This window comes from Aquarana catesbeiana, linkage group LG01 (assembly GCF_042186555.1).
Source record: "Aquarana catesbeiana isolate 2022-GZ linkage group LG01, ASM4218655v1, whole genome shotgun sequence".
NCBI lineage: Eukaryota > Metazoa > Chordata > Amphibia > Anura > Ranidae > Aquarana > Aquarana catesbeiana.
Genome location: NC_133324.1, coordinates 20,103,000 through 20,122,013, shown reverse-complemented (window position 1 = coordinate 20,122,013; position 19,014 = coordinate 20,103,000). Strand labels below are relative to the sequence as shown.

The 19,014-nt window shown below is 46.1% G+C and overlaps 1 protein-coding gene across 2 annotated transcripts in view; it reads right to left on the bottom strand.

Moving 5' to 3' along the window:
• Positions 1-19,014, bottom strand: part of LOC141130534 (transcription factor COE3-like) — a 207,475-nt gene that overhangs the window by 82,890 nt on the left and 105,571 nt on the right. For both annotated transcript variants that reach the window (XM_073618142.1, XM_073618143.1), the window contains exon 6: positions 15,462-15,530. In XM_073618142.1, the coding sequence (XP_073474243.1) occupies positions 15,462-15,530 (69 nt within the window). The remainder of the gene's footprint in view (positions 1-15,461; positions 15,531-19,014) is intronic.

The following is a 19,014-nucleotide window of genomic DNA, read 5'->3' as shown; positions in this document are numbered from 1 at the left end:
ATTTTTCTAACTATTGTTTTTCTCCTATTTATTTATTTATTTATTCATTTATTTATTTTGTATTTTTCTAACCATTTTGTTCCTGTTTTTTTTTTTTTTTTTAATTTCTTTTTTTAACCATTATTTTCCTGTTGATTTTTTTTATCTTAACCATTATTTTTCTGATGTATATTTTTTGTTTGTATTTTTCTGACCATTGTGTTCCTGCTGATTTTATTTATTTCTATTTTATTAATCATTGTTTTCCTATTGACTTTTTTGTATTTTTCTAACCGTTGTTTTTCTCCTATTTATTTATTTATTCATTTATTTGTTTATTTATTTTGTATTTTTCTAACAATTGTGTTCCTGATCATTATTTTTTTTTAATTTCTATTTTTTAACCATTATTTTCCTTTTTTTTTTTTTTTTTTTTAATCTTAACTATTATGTTTCTGTTGTATATTTTCTTGTTTGTTTTTTTCTGACCATTATGTTCCTGATGATTTATTTTTTATTTTGAACCATTATTTCCCTGATGATTTTTAAGGGGAGAAGGGGAAGAAGGAGTTATTTGGAGCTACCTATGGTAAACTAGGGGTTAATAAAGGGTTATATAGGAATAAATTGTATTTTAAAAGTTTTTGGGTTTTTTTTTTTTAGGTACAAAGCTCATCCTTTTGACCTGCAGATGCATGAAACAGAGTACTGTAGATATGTTGCTTTGTATCTCTATATATCACAGCATAAACAATGTCACTTTGTATCTCTCTATCTCAGCGTTGTTTATAAACATTGTGTCAGACTGTCCTTTTTTTTTTTTTTTTTTTTTTTTTTTTTTACAGTAGCTGCTGATTATTAAAGGAAGAGTAATTTTTTTATTTTGCACATTGCTGTTCGGCAATCCTGTTGCTGGTACAATTAAAGTCCTGACTACTCCCAGTTTCTCATGAAGGTCTTCTCTAAGGAGAAGGGTTTTCCACAAAGAGGGGGGAACCTCAGTAACCCCCATGGGGTGCGATCTCAACAAAGCACCTAACTGTCTGGGGTATCCATGGGGGAATCCTGATCCTTGGGCCCCCCCTGAAATCTCCTGGTCCTTACCCTGTTCTCTGCTCAAGAGCTGGGGCTACTTCTGAACCCCAACTGTCCCTACTCAGAACTTCCCCTCATTGACTCAGATCCTGCTCTACATCTGTGTCCCAAAACATTCAATGAAATCTCTCAGGAATTTTGTGTCAAAAGTTACACAGGCTCCCCCAAGATGGCGCCCGGAGCCCATTGCTGAGGACACATAATGCTCCAATTCCCCCTAGTGCCTAAAGTATGTAGCGGTCATATGACCACTGTTTTAAACTGAAATAAAAAGGAGAGGTGAACATGCCAAATTGCGCCCCCCCACCCAAGATGTATGATTATGTGTCAGCAAAAATCCCCCCCCCCCTTCAAAAAAATCGAGCACTAATCTGCATGCTTACTCTCTAAGCATAACCCCCTCCTTCCTCCCAGTAAAAATCCAACCCCCTTCTACCCCTCAAATCCCCCCCCCACTCCAAATCCCCCATCCTAGCACAAATAACCCCCCAATCATTCCTTCTAGCACAAATCCCCCTCCCCCCAAAAGAATTTGGATAATAGCACAAATCCCCCCTCCCCACCACCATATTACCTTTTCTAGCACAAACCCCCCTCTTAGCACAAATCCTCTTCACCTATCCCCCCCCCCCCAAATCACCACTCCTAGCGCACCTCCCCCAAATTTCCCCTCTTAGAAAAATTCTTACCTCCTGCCCCCCCAACACAAATCATCACTCAGCGCACCTCTCCAAATTCCCCCTCTTAGAAAAATTCTTACCTCCTGCCCCCCCCAACACAAATCACCACTCAGCACACCTCCCCAAATTTCTCCTCTTAAAACAATTCTTACCCCCTGCCACCCCCCAACACAAATCACCACTCAGCACACCTCTCCGAATTCCCCCTCTTAGAAAAATTCTTACCTCCTGCCCCCCCCACCCAACACAAATCACCACCCAGCACACCTCCCCAAATTTCCCCTATTAGAACAATTCTTACCCCCTGCCACCCCCCAACACAAATCACCACTCAGCACACCTCTCCGAATTCCCCCTCTTAGAAAAATTCTTACCTCCTGCCCCCCCCACCCAACACAAATCACCACCCAGCACACCTCCCCAAATTTCCCCTATTAGAACAATTCTTACCCCCTGCCACCCCCCAACACAAATCACCAATCAGCACACCTCCCCAAGTTTCCCCTCTTAGAAAAATTCTTACCCCCTGCCCCCCCCTCCCAACACAAATCACCACTCAGCACACCTCCCCAAATTTCCCCTCTTAGAAAAATTCTTACCTTCTGCCCCCCCAACACAAATCACCAATCAGCACACCTCCCCAAGTTTCCCCTCTTAGAAAAATTCTTACCCCCTGCCACCCCCCCTCCCAACACAAATCACCACTCAGCGCACCTCTCCGAATTCCCCCTCTTAGAAAAATTCTTACCCCCCCCCACCCAACACAAATCACCACTCAGCACACCTCCCCAAGTTTGCCCTCTTAGAAAAATTCTTACCTCCTGCCCCCACCCCCACCCAACACAAATCACCACTCAGCACACCTCCCCAAATTTCTCCTCTTAGAACAATTCTTACCCCCTGCCACCCCCCAACACAAATCACCAATCAGCACACCTCCCCAAATTTCTCCTCCTAGAACAATTCTTACCCCCTGCCACCCCCCAACACAAATCACCACTCAGCACACCTCCCAAAATTTCCCCTCCTAAAATAATTCTTACCCCCTGCCACACCCCAACACAAGTCACCACTCAGCACACCTCCCCAAATTCCCCCTCTTAGAAAAATTCTTACCCCCTGCCCCCTCAACACAAATCACCACTCAGCACACCTCCCCAAGTTTCCCCTCTTAGAAAAATTCTTACCTCCTGCCCCCACCCCCACCCAACACAAATCACCACTCAGCACACCTCCCAAAATTTCCCCTCTTAAAACAATTCTTACCCCCTGCCACACCCCAACACAAATCACCAATCAGCACACCTCCCCAAATTTACCCTGTTAGAAAAATTCTTACCTCCCCTTACCCATAAAGGCGGGTCTGTAAGCTTACATATAGGTGTGTCCTGGGTGGTCTGTAAGCTCACATATAGGCGTGTCCTGGGTGGTCTGTAAGCTCACATATAGGCGTGTCCTGGGTGGTCTGTAAGCTCACATATAGGAGTGTCCTGGGGGGTCTGTAAGCTCACATATAGGCGTGTCCTGGGGGGTCTGTAAGCTCACATATAGGCGTGTCCTGGGGGGTCTGTAAGCTCACATATAGGCGTGTCCTGGGTGGTCTGTAAGCTCACATATAGGCGTGTCCTGGGTGGTCTGTAAGCTCACATATAGGCGTGTCCTGGGGGGTCTGTAAGCTCACATATAGGCGTGTCCTGGGGGGTCTGTAAGGTCACATATAGGTGTGTCCTGGGGGGTCTGTAAGCTCACATATAGGTGTGTCCTGGGGGTCTGTAAGCTCACATATAGGTGTGTCCTGGGGGTCTGTAAGCTCACATATAGGCGTAAATCTAAATAGAGGGGTCCGCGCTTAGGACAGTGAGAGAGCTGCTGCCTATTCCTAATTGGTATCTCAAAAGATCCAGTAATAAAGTATAGTAGTAAGGGAATAAAAACGGCGCTGCCCTCAATATAATTGGGTGCTATAACCTATTACGGTTCATAACCTGAACTAAATGTTCATAGTGCAATCTCACCAAATTGTGCAAGAGTAACCACAAACCAAAAAACCAAAACATCAAAGAGACAAAAAGCCAATGCCGTAACCTCAATGCATACGACACTGCTGCATAAAGTGAAGTAAAATAAATAAAAAAAGAAAAATACAATAAATTGAAGTAGGTCCCCCCAATGGGTTAAAACAGAGTGATAAAGTATACGTAAACAGTGATTTGCTAAAAAAAAAAAAAAAATAAAATAAAAAATAAAAATAGAAAATAAAAAAATATATATTTTCAAAATTCAAAAGTTTTGAGACAAAATGGCATCCGGGGTGCTGTGAAGTAGGTGATAGAAAATCTTTTTAAATGAATATATATATAATGTTAATATAATCTCCATGTGTCATTAGCATGTATATATAAGATGATGCTACACTTTCCAAAAATATTGAGACACCATGGCGTGTGTAAACCAAAAAACAACTTTTGTGAACCATAAAGAACTTAATTATGGCACAATGTTAGCACACTCCATGTGAGTTAAATGCAATTATATGAAACAGCATACAATAGCCATAAATCAGTTTGACAAATGCATATGCAATAATCATTAACTCCTATAAAATCCATGCAAGGGGTCATACATAAATGATCAGATGGGACAGACAGAGTCCAATAGTATAATGTTGTTAATTTTATCCTTGGGGACACACTCCAGTGACTTCCGTGCCTTACATTCAAGACGGTGACATTGAGGTGCTCACCCCCCAATGATACCCCACTCACCAAAGATGATCACCCCTGCAGGGGTACTGAGCAACAGGGTGGGTGTTCCAGGGCAGGTGATATTCACTCCAGGTGTGCTTCCCTTCCTCTCAGCTTTCAATTCTTACATCTACTCCAGGAATCAGATATGTTCTCATATGGTCAGGATATTCCAACGGTTTACCAGCTTCAACTCTCCAGTATACCGGAGAAAAAGAAACACAAGGGGGCCTCCTTGGTGAAGTACGTTATATAAAGTTTATTGCACATAACCGTTACAGAAAAATCCCATCTCAAATGTTCACAGGCTCCAGGCCAAAAAACCGAAGTAAAATCTAAAACAGGCACCGCTGTGTGCAAGGTTGGAACCGGCAGTCACTGCCTTTGAAAACGTCCTATGACGAAACGCGTAAGGCGGAGTCACGCTCACACATCACACCTGGAAGTGCTGGCTGGAACGCACGGTGGAACGCATGACCATCACTCGTTGCCGGTTCCAACCTTGCACACAGCGGTGCCTGTTTTAGATTTTACTTCGGTTTTTTGGCCTGGAGCCTGTGAACATTTGAGATGGGATTTTTCTGTAACGGTTATGTGCAATAAACTTTATATAACGTACTTCACCAAGGAGGCCCCCTTGTGTTTCTTTTTCTCCGGTATACTGGAGAGTTGAAGCTGGTAAACCGTTGGAATATCCTGACCATATGAGAACATATCTGATTCCTGGAGTAGATGTAAGAATTGAAAGCTGAGAGGAAGGGAAGCACACCTGGAGTGAATATCACCTGCCCTGGAACACCCACCCTGTTGCTCGGTACCCCTGCAGGGGTGATCATCTTTGGTGAGTGGGGTATCATTGGGGGGTGAGCACCTCAATGTCACCGTCTTGAATGTAAGGCACGGAAGTCACTGGAGTGTGTCCCCAAGGATAAAATTAACAACATTATACTATTGGACTCTGTCTGTCCCATCTGATCATTTATGTATGACCCCTTGCATGGATTTTATAGGAGTTAATGATTATTGCATATGCATTTGTCAAACTGATTTATGGCTATTGTATGCTGTTTCATATAATTGCATTTAACTCACATGGAGTGTGCTAACATTGTGCCATAATTAAGTTCTTTATGGTTCACAAAAGTTGTTTTTTGGTTTACACACGCCATGGTGTCTCAATATTTTTGGAAAGTGTAGCATCATCTTATATATACATGCTAATGACACATGGAGATTATATTAACATTATATATATATTCATTTAAAAAGATTTTCTATCACCTACTTCACAGCACCCCGGATGCCATTTTGTCTCAAAACTTTTGAATTTTGAAAATATATATTTTTTTATTTTCTATTTTTATTTTTTATTTTATTTTTTTTTTTTTAGCAAATCACTGTTTACGTATACTTTATCACTCTGTTTTAACCCATTGGGGGGACCTACTTCAATTTATTGTATTTTTCTTTTTTTATTTATTTTACTTCACTTTATGCAGCAGTGTCGTATGCATTGAGGTTACGGCATTGGCTTTTTGTCTCTTTGATGTTTTGGTTTTTTGGTTTGTGGTTACTCTTGCACAATTTGGTGAGATTGCACTATGAACATTTAGTTCAGGTTATGAACCGTAATAGGTTATAGCACCCAATTATATTGAGGGCAGCGCCGTTTTTATTCCCTTACTACTATACTCACATATAGGCGTGTCCTGGGGGGTCTGTAAGGTCACATATAGGCGTGTCCTGGGGGGTCTGTAAGCTCACATATAGGTGTGTCCTGGGGGTCTGTAAGCTCACATATAGGCGTGTCCTGGGGGGTCTGTAAGCTCACATATAGGCGTGTCCTTTGGGGGTCTGTAAGCTCACATATAGGTGTGTCCTGGGGGGTCTGTAAGCTCACATATAGGTGTGTCCTGGGGGGTCTGTAAGCTCACATATAGGTGTGTCCTGGGGGGTCTGTAAGCTCACATATAGGCATGTCCTGAGGGGGTCTGTAAGCTCACATATAGGCATGTCCTGGGGGGTCTGTAAGCTCACATATAGGCGTATCCTGAGTGGTCTGTAAGGTCACATATAGGAGTGTCCTAGGGAGGTCTGTAAGCTCACATATAGGCGTTTCCTGAGTGGTCTGTAAGGTCACATATAGGAGTGTCCTGGGGGGTACTGTAAGCTCACATATAGGCATGTCCTTAGTGGTCTGTAAGGTCACATAAAAGGCATGTCCTAGGGGGGTCTGTAAGCTCACATATAGGCATGTCTTGGGTGGTCTGTAAGCTCACATAAAGGCGGTCCTGGGAGGTCCGTAAGCTCACATATAAGCGTGTCCTGGGGGTCTGTAAGCTCACATAAAGGCGGTCCTGGGGGGTCTGTAAGCTCACATAAGCGTGTCCTGGGGGGTCTGTAAGCTCACATATAGGCGTGTCCTGGGGGGGTGTAAGCTCACATATAGGCGTGTCCTGGGGGGGGTCTGTAAGCTCACATATAGGCGTGTCCTGGGGGGGTCTGTAAGCTCACATATAGGCGTGTCCTGAGTGGTCTGTAAGGTCACATATAGGAGTGTCCTAGGGAGGTCTGTAAGCTCACATATAGGCGTTTCCTGAGTGGTCTGTAAGGTCACATATAGGAGTGTCCTGGGGGGTACTGTAAGAATACATATAGGCATGTCTTGGGTGGTCTGTAAGCTCACATATAAGCGTGTCCTGGGGGGTCCGTAAGCTCACATATAAGCGTGTCCTGGGGGGTCTGTAAGCTCACATATAAGCGTGTCCTGGGGGGTCTGTAAGCTCACATATAGGCGTGTCCTGGGGGGGTGTAAGCTCACATATAGGCGTGTCCTGTGGGGGTCTGTAAGGTCACATATAGGCGTGTCCTGGGGGGGGTCTGTAAGCTCACATATAGGCGTGTCCTGGGGGGTCTGTAAGCTCACATATAGGTGTGTCCTGGGGGGTCTGTAAGCTCACATATAGGAGTGTCCTGGGGGGGTCTGTAAGCTCACATATAGGCGTGTCCTGGGGGGGTCTGTAAGCTCACATATAGGCGTATCCTGAGTGGTCTGTAAGGTCACATATAGGAGTGTCCTAGGGAGGTCTGTAAGCTCACATATAGGCGTGTCCTGGGGGGGTCTGTAAGCTCACATATAGGCGTTTCCTGAGTGGTCTGTAAGGTCACATATAGGAGTGTCCTGGGGGGTACTGTAAGCTCACATATAGGCATGTCCTTAATGGTCTGTAAGGTCACATAAAGGCATGTCCTAGGGGGGTCTGTAAGCTCACATATAGGCATGTCTTGGGTGGTCTGTAAGCTCACATAAAGGCGGTCCTGGGAGGTCCGTAAGCTCACATATAAGCGTGTCCTGGGGGGGTCTGTAAGCTCACATAAAGGCGGTCCTGGGAGGTCTGTAAGCTCACATATAGGCGTGTCCTGGGTGGTCTGTAAGCTCACATATAAGCGTGTCCTGGGGGGTCTGTAAGGTCACATATAGGCGTGTCCTGGGGGGGTGTAAGCTCACATATAGGCGTGTCCTGGGGGGGGTCTGTAAGCTCACATATAGGCGTGTCCTGGGGGGTCTGTAAGCTCACATATAAGCGTGTCCTGGGGGGTCTGTAAGCTCACATATAGGCGTGTCCTGGGGGGGGGTCTGTAAGCTCACATATAGGCGTGTCCTGAGTGGTCTGTAAGGTCACATATAGGCGTGTCCTGGGTGGTCTGTATGCTCACATAAAGATATGTCCTAGGGAGGTCTGTAAGCTCACATATAAGCGTGTCCTGGGGGGTCTGTAAGGTCACATATAGGGGTGTCCTGGGGGGTCTGTAAGGTCACATATAGGGGTGTCCTGGGGGGTCTGTAAGCTTATACTGCTCCCTGGCGGCAAATGAGGCCTTACATTGTTCTCAGCTATCCCTGGGGACTACAGAACCCCTCCTATATTCTGCAGAGGAGGAGGGGGAATATTCTGCAGTCCTGATATATTATGATAGGTGTGGACTGGTGAGATCATCAAGTGAAAATAAATAGAAAAAAAGCCTGAAAAAAGAAAAACGAATGCAGCCACCACATCTGGTAAGCTGCGGTATATTACATTTCCATTCTTGGGTTTAGGAATACTTTAAGGATTTTAAAGACAGGAGAATAATGTCATCCAATTCATCGACTCCACGCCGTCTTTTCTTCACACCTCCGGTGACACGGGCCGTGTCCCCCGAGAATGGAATTATCAGGACGGGACAAGGAATTGAGCTGCCTATTGTTTCCGCAAGAGACGGCCATTGCTGTCCCGCCAACTGTCACTCATCTGTCATTTGTCTGCTGATACCCACTGAAAAGACGGGCTGAGAGGCCAAGCGGATCAATAAAGAGGTCTGAGCGAGGAAGAGCCGATCCGAGGAGACGTGCAGATAACAAGACATCCGAACTGAGAGGAGAAGAAAGACGGGAGACACAATGCCTGACACCTTATCACTTCATGGAGAGAACGAGGCGGGGGGGTCAGGACCGGAGTCTGTACAATCTACATCTTATAATCTACACAGACAGAGGACTCTGCTCCTTCCCTGACTCTCCTCTCCTGAAATACTCTGATCCTTCCCCTGACTCTCCTCTCCTGAAATACTCTGCTCCTTCCCCTGACTCTCCTCTCCTGAAATACTCTGCTCCTTCCCCTGACTCTCCTCTCCTGAAATACTCTATTCTTCTGGTGGACTCTGCTCCTTCCCCTGACTCTCCTCTCCCAAAATACTCTGCTCCTTCCCCTGACTCTCCTCTCCTGAAATTCTCTGCTCCTTCCCTGACTCTCCTCTCCCAAAATACTCTGCTCCTTCCCCTGACTCTCCTCTCCTGAAATTCTCTGCTCCTTCCCTGACTCTCCTCTCCTAAAAGACTCTGCTCTTCTGGAGGACTCTACTCCTTCCCCTGACTCTCCTCTCCTAAAATACTCTGCTCTTCTGGAGGACTCTGCTCCTTCCCCTGACTCTCCTCTCCTGAAATACTCTGCTCTTCAGGAGGACTCTGCTTCTTCCCCTGACTCTCCTCTCCTAAAATACTCTGCTCTTCTGGAGGACTCTGCTCCTTCCTCTGGCTCTCCTCTCCCGAAATACTCTGCTCTTCTGGAGGACTCTGCTCCTTCCCTGACTCTCCTCTCCTAAAAGACTCTGCTCCTTCCCCTGACTCTCTCCCAAAATACTCTGCTCTTCTGGAGGACTCTGCTCCTTCCCCTGACTCTCCTCTCCTAAAATACTCTGCTCTTCTGGAGGACTCTGCTTCTTCCCCTGACTCTCCTCTCCCAAAATACTCTGCTCTTCTGGAGGACTCTGCTCCTTCCCCTAACTCTCCTCTCCCAAAATACTCTACTCTTCTGGAGGACTCTGCTCCTTCCCCTGACTCTCTCCCAAAATACTCTGCTTTTCTGGAGGACTCTGCTCCTTCCCCTGACTCTCCTCTCCTAAAATACACTGCTCTTCTGGAGGACTCTGCTTCTTCCCCTGATTCTCCTCTCCCAAAATACTCTGCTCTTCTGGAGGACTCTGTTCCTTCCCCTGACTCTTCTCTTCTAAAATACTCTGCTCTTCTGGAGGACTCTGCTCCTTCCCCTGACTCTCCTCTCCCGACATACTCTGTTCTTCTGGAGGACTCTGCTTCTTCCCCTCACTCTCCTCTCCCAAAATACTGTGCTTTTCTGGAGGACTCTGCTTCTTCCCCTGACTCTCCTCTCCCAAAATACTGTGCTTTTCTGGAGGACTCTGCTCCTTCCCCCGACTCTCCTCTCCTAAAATACTCTGCTCTTCTGGAGGACTCTGCTCCTTCCCCTGACTCTCCTCTCCCAAAATACTCTGTTCTTCTGGAGGACTCTGCTCCTTCCCCTGACTCTCCTCTCCTAAAATACACTGCTCTTCTGGAGGACTCTGCTCCTTCCCCTGACTCTCCTCTCCTAAAATACACTGCTCTTCTGGAGGACTCTGCTTCTTCCCCTGATTCTCCTCTCCCAAAATACTCTACTCTTCTGGAGGACTCTGCTCCTTCCCCTGACTCTCTCCCAAAATACTCTGCTCTTCTGGAGGACTCTGCTCCTTCCCCTGACTCTCCTCTCCCGACATACTCTGTTCTTCTGGAGGACTCTGCTTCTTCCCCTCACTCTCCTCTCCCTAAATACTCTGCTTTTCTGGAGGACTCTGCTCCTTCCCCTGACTCTCCTCTCCCAAAATGCTCTGCTTTTCTGGAGGACTCTGCTCCTTCCCCTGACTCTCCTCTCCTAAAATACTCTGTTCTTCTGGAGGACTCTGCTCCTTCCCCTGACTCTCCTCTCCCAAAATACTCTGCTTTTCTGGAGGACTCTGCTCCTTCCCCCGACTCTCCTCTCCTAAAATACTCTGCTTTTCTGGAGGACTCTGCTCCTTCCCCTGACTCTCCTCTCCCAAAATACTCTGTTCTTCTAGAGGACTCTGCTCCTTCCCCTGACTCTCCTCTCCTAAAATACTCTGCTCTTCTGGAGGACTCTGCTCTTCTGGAGGACTCTGCTCCTTCCCCTGACTCTCCTCTCCCAAAATAATCTGCTCTTCTGGAGGACGCTGCTTCTTCCCCTGACTCTCAACTCCTAAAATACTCTGCTCTTCTGGAGGACTCTGCTTTTTCCCCTGACTCTCCTCTCGCAAAATACTCTGCTCTTCTGGAGGACTCTGCTCCTTCCCCCGACTCTCCTCTCCTAAAATACTCTGCTCTTCTGGAGGACTCTGCTCCTTCCCCTGACTCTCCTCGCCTGAAATACTCTGCTCTTCAGGAGGACTCTGCTTCTTCCCCTCACTCTCCTCTCCCAAAATATTCTGCTCTTCTGGAGGACGCTGCTTCTTCCCCTGACTCCCCTCTCCTAAAATACTCTGCTCTTCTGGAGGACTCTGCTTCTTCCCCTGATTCTTATCTCCCAAAATACTCTGCTATTCTGGAGGACTCTGTTCCTTCCCCTGACTCACCTCTCCTGAATTACTCTGCTCCTTCCCCTGACTCTCCTCTCCCAATATACTCTGCTCTTCTGGAGGACTCTGCTCCTTCCCCTGACTCTCCTCTCCTAAAATACTCTGCTCTTCTGGAGGACTCTGCTCCTTCCCCTGACTCTCCTCTCACAAAATACTCTGCTCTTCTGGAGGACTTTGCTCCTTCCCCTGACTCTCAACTCCTAAAATACTCTGCTCTTCTGGAGGACTCTGCTCCTTCCCCTGACTCTCCTCTCCCAAAATACTCTGCTATTCTGGAGGACTCTGCTTCTTCCCCTGACTCTCCTTGCCTGAAATACTCTGCTCTACTGGAGGACACTGCTTCTTCCCCTCACTCTCCTCTCCCAAAATACTCTGCTCTTCTGGAGGACTCTGCTTCTTCCCCTGATTCTTGTCTCCTGAAATACTCTGCTCTTCTGGAGGACTCTGCTCCTTCCCCTGACTCTCCTCTCCTGAAATACTCCGCTCTGCTGCAAGACTCTGCTCCTTCCTCTATCTAACTCTCCTCTCCTGAAATACTCCGCAGCTACAGGCATCATCCCGGTATTGTTTTTTTTTCGGCGATCAACTTTTATGCAAAAGCCATCCTAGTGGTATCTCTACTGTCCCACCGCCAAGCCCAGAATGAAGGGAGGTCCACGATTAGCTCTATGGTGTAGGAAACCAGAAGCGATGAGCATTTTCATCACTTCCAGTTACTCCAGATATAAACAATACCATGTTTAAATAGTGAAAGCATCACACGGATCTTGGTTTGATCCGATGCTTTTTAAGGGCAGAGGAGACATTTGGGGTTTAATAGACCCCAGATCTCTCCATTAAGAGTACCTGTCACTGCCTAAGAGATGTTTACATGGAGGCCAGTTGGGGTTTCTCCTCCTGGGAGCTTGCAGCCATCCTCTGGACTGACGGGTGACATGCCTACCTCTGTGTAAGCCAGGGCTGGTGATCTGTCTGCCCCTGGTGAAGATGAAGGCACAGAGTCCCTTTGGGAGAGAGTGGTGGGTGCCGGGATTAAGGTCCTGAATAAGGAGCAGAACAAGCTCTACAAAGCGAGTTGAAGCATTTGTGAAAGCAGCATGTGAGAGCATGTTCAGCCAAAATCGTGGATCCATGGTTTCGGAAATCCAACTGGCTAAAGTCCAGGTGGAACACCAGGAAACCATTGTAGCCATGAAGGAAGGGAGAGATGGGCCATTTATGAAGAAATGTTGCAATGACCGGAGGTTTGAAAGGATGGCAAAGATGGAGGTGGAGGAAGAGACCCCCAGTTCTGCCCCCCTGGCCCCTCAGTGTGAGGTAAGCAGCCCTATGTCTTTTCCAGATTCATGACTACTGATTGTAATGGTACCAGCTGATTGGAGAAAAGCCAATGTAGCACCAATATTTAAAAAGGGCCCAAAATACATCCCTGGGAATTACAGACCAGTTAGCCTAACATCAATAGTATGTAAACTCTTGGAGGGGATGATAAGGGACTATATACAAGATTTTAGTAAAAGGAAGGATATCATTAGCAGTAATCAGCAGCATGGATTCATGAAGAATTGTTCTTGCCAAACCAATCTATTAACCTTCTATGAGGAGGTGAGTTGCCATCTAGATAAAGGAAGGCCCGTAGACGTGGTGTATCTGGATTTTGCAAAAGCATTTGACACAGTTCCCCATAAACGTTTACTGTACAAAATAAGGTCCGTTGGCATGGACCATAGGGTGAGTACATGGATTGAAAACTGGCTACAAGGGTGAGTTCATAGGGTGGTGATAAATGGGGAGTACTCAGAATGGTCAGGGGTGGGTAGTGGGGTCCCCCAGGGTTCTGTGCTGGGACCAATCCTATTTAATTTGTTTATAAACGACCTGGAGGATGGGATAAACAGTTCAATCTCTGTATTTGCAGACGATACTAAGCTAAGCAGGGCAATAACTTCTCCGCAGGATGTGGAAATCTTGCAAAAAGACCTGAACAAATTAATGGGGTGGGCGACTACATGGCAAATGAGGTTCAATGTAGAAAAATGTAAAATAATGCATTTGGGTGGCAAAAATATGAATGCAATCTATACACTGGGGGGAGAACCTCTGGGGGAATCTAGGATGGAAAAGGACCTGGGGGTCCTAGTAGATGATAGGCTCAGCAATGGCATGCAATGCCAAGCTGCTGCTAACAAAACAAACAGAATATTGGCATGTATTAAAAAGGGAATTAATTCCAGAGATAAAACGATAATTCTCCCACTCTACAAGACTCTGGTCCAGCCGCACCTGGAGTATGCTGTCCAGTTCTGGATGAGGAAAGGTTGAAATATTGGGAGCACTGAACTTATTCTCTCTAGAGAAGAGATGCTTGAGAGGGGATATGATTTGAATATACAAATACCGTACTGGTGACCCCACAATAGGGATAAAACTTTTTCACGGAAGGGACTGCACTGCTGGAGGACTCTACTCCTTCCCCTGACTCTCTTCTCCCAAAATACTCTGCTATTCTGGAGGACTCTGCTCCTTCCGCTGACTCTCTTTGCCTAAAATACTCTGCTATTCTGGAGGACTCTCCTCCAGCAGTGCAGAGTATTTTGGGAGAGGAGAGTCAGGGGAAGGAGCAGAGTCCTCTAGCAGGACGGTATGTCTCTGAAGTTCTATGTCTTGTAAGATTATAAGATGTAGATTGTACAGACTCCGGTCCTGACCCCCCCGCCTCGTTCTCTCCATGAAGTGATAAGGTGTCAGGCATTGTGTCTCCCGTCTTTCTTCCCCTCTCAGTCTGGCTGTCTTGTTATCTGCACGTCTCCTCGGATTGGCTCTTCCTCGATCAGACCTCTTTACTGTCAGTGTTTTTTACTATCAAGAGTATTTCAGGAGAGGAGAGTTAGATAGAAGAAGGAGCAGAGTCCTCCAGCAGAGTAGAGTATTGTGGGAGAGGGCTGGGCTCAGCCCTTCCTTCTCTGAGCTTGTCTCTCAGCTGTCAGCTAATTGCCAGCTCCCATCTCTCTCCACAGTTACTCAGCTGTTGATGATCCTGCTCGTCAGTCCTGCCTACTTAAGCCGTTCAGCCCAGTGGATCTCTGCCTTTGCCTTGGTCAACATCACAGAAACTATCTCCTGCGATCCTGTTCAAGACTTGCTTTTCTGACATCCCTTCTGGCTCCAGATCCTGCTTGCTGTTCCACTACATTGATCCCTGACTTCTGGCTTGGCTGACTATCCGTTCTGGTTACTGAACTTTGGCTATGTTTTGATTACCTTTGTTCTTTTTACTTTTATTATTAAACAAGTGTGATTTAACTGTACTTTTGTCTCAGCCTGATTTCTGACAGTTAGGCCCCTTTCACACTGGGGCGGTGGGGGCGTCGGCGGTACAACAGTGCTATCTTTAGCGCTGCTGTACCGTCGTTCTTGCAGCTGTATTCGGCCGCTAGTGGTGCGGTTTTAACCCCCGCTGGCGACCGAAAAAGGGTTAAAATCACTCGTACAGCGCGGCTATAGCCGCGGTATTGCCGCGGTATAGCCGCGCTGCTGTCCCATTGATTTCAATGGGCAGGAGCGGTGAAGGAGCGGTGAATACACCGCTCCTTCACCGCTCCAAAGAAGCGGTTTGCAGGACTTTTTGCACCGTCCTGCCAGCGCACCGCTTCAGTGTGAAAGCCCTCAGGCTTTCACACTGAACAAACAGCAGAGGCTGTTTGGTGGCGGTTTGCAGGCGGTATTGCGCAATACCGCCTGCAAACCGCCCCAGTGTGAAAGGGGTCTTAGACAGAAGAAGGAGCAGAGTCCTTCAGCAGAGCAGTGTCTTTCAGGAGAGGAGAGTTAGATAAAAGAAGGAGCAGAGTCCTCCAGCAGTGCAAAATATTTAAGGAGAGGAGAGTTATATAGAAAGAGGTTCACATTTTGACTGTTTTGCTTGTCCACAGGGTACAATTCTCCTCCGCCTATAGGTCATAAAATATGTTGGGACATTCATATGTAGCATAGCATGGCTCACCTGTCTATGATGACCGGGTCCGAGGGCGTCTCATTGCGATTCCCGCAGCTCTTCTTGTCACAGCACCGACTGGAATGGAAGAAAATACACTCAATTGGAAAAATTCAGGTAAATATTATTAGAAAACACCATTGATTCTTAGAAATAAATAAATAATCAATACATAAAGGGTCTATACAATAACTTGAATGCAAATGACAAGGGGACCCTCTTTGCATCTAAGATTTCACCTCTGCATATGAACAGGCTTAAAATGTGGTGCTATTAAAATGTGGAGTCGTTTTCCACAGGAGCTACTTCTAGGCCATCTCTGTATATTGTTTTAAATAAAAGGGCCGGATGTGTTTCTAAATGCACAGAATCAAACTGCCTATTAAAGGGAACCTGTGCCCAGACTAAAGTATTTCTATATTCTGAACAAGCAGCAAAGCACTTTAAAACAAGCACCCCCCACTGACCTCTCTAGCTATAGCTACTGTGGAGACATTTGTCTTCAGGGCACAGAAATCTTAGTTTTCTCCGTTATCACTTTCTATGGTTTCAGATGTTTATCACTTCCCAAAACTCTAGGATAGACGAGAACAGAGCCAGAAAGTTTTGAGGGAAAAATATTACTACACTACAGGGGTCTGCGGGAAATATAATAAGCCAGGTGGTGACTTATAAAGCATATCACAAGCTGCTTCCTTTTAGACTGTCTCTCTCTAATTGATACAAACCAAAGTCAACAAAGCAAGGATAGAGGGTTAGGGAGGAGAAACATCTCTAAAGCTATATATGCTGGATGGTAATCTAATTATATATGCAGTATTGGGACGCCTGCCTTTACACGAACATGAACTTTACTGACATCCCAGTCTTAGTCTGTAGGGTTCCATATTGAGTTGGCCCACCCTTTGCAGCTATAACAGCTTCAACTCTTCTGGGAAGGCTGTCCACAAAGTTTAGGAGTGTGTCTATGGGAATGTTTGACCATTCTTTCAGAAGCGCGTTTGTGAGCTCAGGCGCTGATGTTGGATGAGAAGGCCTGGCTCGCAGTCCCCGCTCGAATTCATCCCAAAGGTGTTCTATCGGGTTGAGGTCAGGACTCTGTGCAGGCCAGTCAAGTTCCTCTACCCCCAAACTCGCTCATTCGTGTCATTATGGACCTTGCTTTGTGCACTGATCCAAATCATTTGGTGGAGGGGGGATTATGGTGTGGGGTTGCTTTTCAGGAGTTGGGCTTGGCCCCTTAGTTCCAGTGAAGGGAACTCTTAAGGCTTCAGCATACCAAGACGTTTTGGACAATTTCATGCTCCCAACTTTGTGGGAACAGTTTGGGGATGGCCCCTTCCTGTTCCAACATGACCGCGCACCAGTGCACAAAGCAAGATCCATAAAGACATGGATGAGCAAGTCTGGGGTGGAGGAACTTGACTGGCCTGCACAGAGTCCTGCCCTCAACCCAATAGAATTACAGCTGAGACTGCGAGCCAGGCCTTCTTGTCCAACATCAGTGCCTCACAAATGTGCTTTTGGAAGAATGGTCAAACATTCCCATAGACACACTCCTAAACCTTGTGGACAGCCTTCCCAGAAGAGTTGAAGCTGTCAAAGCTGCAAAGGGTGGGCCAACTCAATACTGAACCCTACGGACTAAGACTGGGATGTCATTAAAGTTAATGTGCTTGTAAAGGTAGGCGTCTCAATACTTTTGGCAATATACAGTAGTATATATATATATATGGGCTCCCAATGCCCAGCAGCACTGATATTGAGCATGGTACTCTTGGGATGTGTTTTTTAAGATCTCTTGGAAATCTTCTGTGCTATTTAAGTTTGTCAGCCAAGATAAAGGTTGATGTTTGCTTGGCTACTCACTAAGGTGAGCTGCATACATTAATCCCAGGTTACCTGTCCATCTGCTAATACTTATATGCACTTTGCTTTTGTTTTTAATTTTTTTTGTATCTGTGGTCAGCTGCTTGAAGATAAAAGGACATATACCATTCTTTTATGCTGGATCACCACACTCCTCCGTATTAATGTGGGATATTGGACTTTGGCTTGTGCTTATTTAAAGGCAGGCACAGCCAGGCAACTAGCATTTTCAGAAGGACACCGGCAACGGCATGCCTGACCCCCCCCCCATGCCAGTGAAAAGAATGCTATTGACCAGGAGGGCCCTGCAGCCTTCTATGGCCTTTCCGTGACTCCTCGTTTTCTATAGGAGGAGTGATTGCTGGAGCCACTATTTGAATAGGATTAGCAATTTTGTATTTGTTTTTGCTCTTCATAACTTCATTTGTAAACTCTTTAATTCCATTTGTTAATCCTCTGTGCTCAATGGATGCATACATCTCCTCTGAGCCTCTCGGCTCATCCATGCCTCATTACTCAAAATCCTCTCTGTAAATTAGCCTCAACTAGCTCCCCTGATGCCCAGCCATTGGGACAAACAAGTGGAATTGTTAGAAACGGTTTCCACGCTGGAGATCTCCTCAACCACCCAGGAGATGTCATTTCAAGGACCACAAGCAAGAAAACAGGGAATCGGTTACAGCTTCATTCTGTGTCCTCGTATGGACTAAAGTCTCATCTGTGATGCTCTCCTTCTAGGGCCCAATACCAGGAAGAAGGGCTGGGATGATGGTATATATAGGCTAACAAACAGAAAGGAAGCTTAAAATTAATATATTCCTGGTGTATTTAGAAGTTCTCTATAGTAATATCCCATTTTCCAAGAAAAACAATGCCTCTTTTACTCTCCAATACTTTAATTTAACCAAGCTCATGAAACGAGTAATTATACTATTACACTCCAGCAATATTCTGATGTCTAAACACTCTCAACCCAACATCCATGTGATGCCATATCAACTTTTACCTCAACATTCAAGTGATGTGCTATGTCCCCTCAACCCAACATCCAAGTAATGTGCTTTCCCCTCTGACCTCTAGGCAATGTCCTATCCCTTCTGACCCCAATTCCATGTAATGTCCAATCCCCTGTAGGCCTGAAATTCACATGATGTCCTTCTGCCTTTTTCTCCTCACCACAACATCCACAGGAAGTCCTAACTAAACGTCCATGCAATGTTCTTTCGCTCTGAACCCAGAGTCCCCTCTCTGGGTTCAGAACAATGGAACATTGGTGGAAAGAGAGGGAAGGGAGAGAGGAAGGTAGGTAGAGCTCCCGCAGGCTCGAGGACACGTATAGTCAACAAGCATTACGCAAATTGGTCAGATGCAAGGTAGGAAGAGCATAAGACCACCACGGAGCCCACGCTTTAAGGAACTTCGAGAGGGAATTAAGAGGGATGCTTGTCATCTTTTCAGTAACCATTAGGGTGGTCAGGATGTTATTCACCTCCGCACATGAAACAGAGAGCTTTTTCCAGGCCCTGGCTATTGCGTGTTTAGCAGCTATAAATAGGCATGTTGATAGGAAAATAGGCCTTGGATTGGGAAATGTAAAATAGCAAGCTTAGGATCTTTACAAATGGATATGTGAAATAAAGCGAACAGGTGCCCGAAGACCCTCAAACCAGAATCCCATGAGACGGGGGCAGGA